General features: G+C 38.1%; 1 protein-coding gene across 1 annotated transcript in view; it reads left to right on the top strand.

The window, feature by feature from the left end:
* The first annotated feature begins 744 nt into the window (after positions 1-744).
* LOC107740115 (translocating chain-associated membrane protein 1-like 1) overlaps positions 745-2,231 on the top strand; it is a 7,286-nt gene continuing 5,799 nt past the window's right edge. The window contains exons 1-2 of the mRNA XM_016552431.1: positions 745-914; positions 1,526-1,671. Coding sequence (XP_016407917.1) covers positions 745-914; positions 1,526-1,671 — 316 coding nt within the window. The remainder of the gene's footprint in view (positions 915-1,525; positions 1,672-2,231) is intronic.

The following is a 2,231-nucleotide window of genomic DNA, read 5'->3' as shown; positions in this document are numbered from 1 at the left end:
AAGAGAAAGGAAAAATTTAAATCGCATCATATGACTCCTTTAAAAATAATATTATTATTATTACTTTGAGAAATGCATTGTAGTATACAGTAGTAACATATTCAATCATATAATTTCAAGTTAAACCGAACTTTTAATTGACGGTTTGTCGTGAAGGTCTTTCAGTTTTAGTTTCAGCGTGTATTTGACTGTGTTTTTTCTCAAATTAAACTGCATAAAGCTGGTGAAGTGACTCTCAGAGCAGCTCTGAAGATGAAGTGCATGTGTTCATGTCCTCATATATTGTGATGCAGACGCTGAAATCACAGAGTCACTTGTGTTTGAGTTTGTGTATCAGATGAAACTACTCCACGCATTCACACTGACACACAGAACATGCAGACTTATTAGCAACATGCACTGACTGGTTGCTGTAACATTTATTTCTGTTGTGATTAATCCATATTGAGTAAAAATGATCATCATTATTAACATAAATTTTATCATAATCTCGATATGACATTATTTATCGCCAGACACTAATTTAGGCTATTTATAGAACATGCTTGGCGGGCTACTCAGACTCCATGCGGGCTACCATGGTGCCCACGGGCACCACGTTGGTGACCACTGCCCTAAAGAATCATACCAACTTGTGGAAAATGGGCATCCGATGTCCGCCTCTAATGATTTTTACTGTGCACAGGGAAATTGAATATTAGCACATTTCTGCTTTTGGAACTCAGGAAAGGATGTTTGACTGTTATGAAGCATTTTGTGTATGTTAACAGGTTTACAGTGTGGGCTGTTCTGTTTGTGCTGGGCCGGTTGTTGACTCTTTCCCTGTCTGTTCTCACTGTGGGCTTTGGACTGGCCGGAGCAGAGAAACAGGGTCTGAACCTTGCAGAGGGAAGCTTTAATGTCCTCTTTGTACGGTAAGCAGGGGGATATTCATCTTGTCATTGCAAAAAAAAAAGGAAGAAATAATTGAGATAAATCATGCAAATGTCTGAAAGCATTTTGAGTTGCTCTCCAGCAGTTGCCGTTTTGATTTCATTTTTCAAGAAGCAATTTTTAGCACCTTATTATAAACCAAGTGCCTTGTCATGTGACATGTTTGAATTTCTGTAGAGCTTTGAAGTAGTAAAATTCTCTGTTAAATTCAAATGGTTTGCACCATGCTGGTTTTGTGGTTTGTGCAATGCTGTCCAAATCTGATATGCAGTTTAGTTTTGAAGTGTTTGGTTTTTAGTATAAAAGTGTGAGATGATGTGAGAGATGGTAACAGAGTTATGTAGCCAAAACAAACAAACAAACCTTTGCATCAAATATAAAAATTTGCTCTAGTTGCCCAAAATTTCCAGTCAAAAAAGTCTCAACTCATAATATGCATAATATGCAATCACATTGTAAAAGCTTTTCTACTGAAAGTGAGAGCCTTTTGGATGGACGTGATTCATTTAAACACCAGATGATGGAAAAGCAATGACAACCTTTTGCTGTATTATTGTTGGAGTTGTTTGTAATGGCACTCTGTTTCTCTCAGGGTGACTGTCCTGGCTGCAATATGCACCACTCAGGCTTTTATGATGTGGAAATTTATCAACTTCCAGCTGCGACGATGGAGAGAACACGCACAGACTCAGACCTTAAAGAAGAAATCATCCTCTTCTAAGAGCAAATCAAAGAAAGGTCAGTATTGCCCACTTAAGATCAGTTTACACGTTTAGTTAAATACCACACGCTATTCTAATGTTCCAGTTAGGGGTGGGCGATATGACTGATGATAGGAGTCATTTTAGAGGCTGCTGTCACTTTATTTTACCAATAAACTGACATGCATCTGCAACCCTCTACGGACACCTTGGCAATTGAATCGCCATTGGCTAGTAAATTTTTTTGTTTACTCGCCAGACTGAAATACTATACATATACATATATATATATATCATGAGTACACGCTCAGAAACAGCGCATGCAGAACAGCACGTGAATTAAATGTTTTACCGGTATTGCTTTAAAGCAGGTGGGAAATAGTGTAGTTTTGTGTGGTAAATTTATTCATCGCACAGACCAGTTATTTCGTAGCACGTGCAATATGCGTACATATATGTCGCACTGTACAGCCCTGCAGTGCGTTATGATTGGCCCCTTAAAGGGTTAGTTCACCCAAAAAATGAAAATTAGCTTGTGTTTTACTTACCCTCGAAGCATCCTAGGTGTATATGACTTTATTCTTTCAGACGAATCCA

The sequence above is a fragment of the Sinocyclocheilus rhinocerous genome, unplaced genomic scaffold, assembly GCF_001515625.1.
Source record: "Sinocyclocheilus rhinocerous isolate Xijiao unplaced genomic scaffold, SAMN03320098_v1.1 scaffold641, whole genome shotgun sequence".
In the NCBI taxonomy this organism is placed as follows: domain Eukaryota; kingdom Metazoa; phylum Chordata; class Actinopteri; order Cypriniformes; family Cyprinidae; genus Sinocyclocheilus; species Sinocyclocheilus rhinocerous.
Note: the sequence above shows the minus strand (reverse complement) of the source record. Positions and strands in the feature narration are given on the sequence as shown.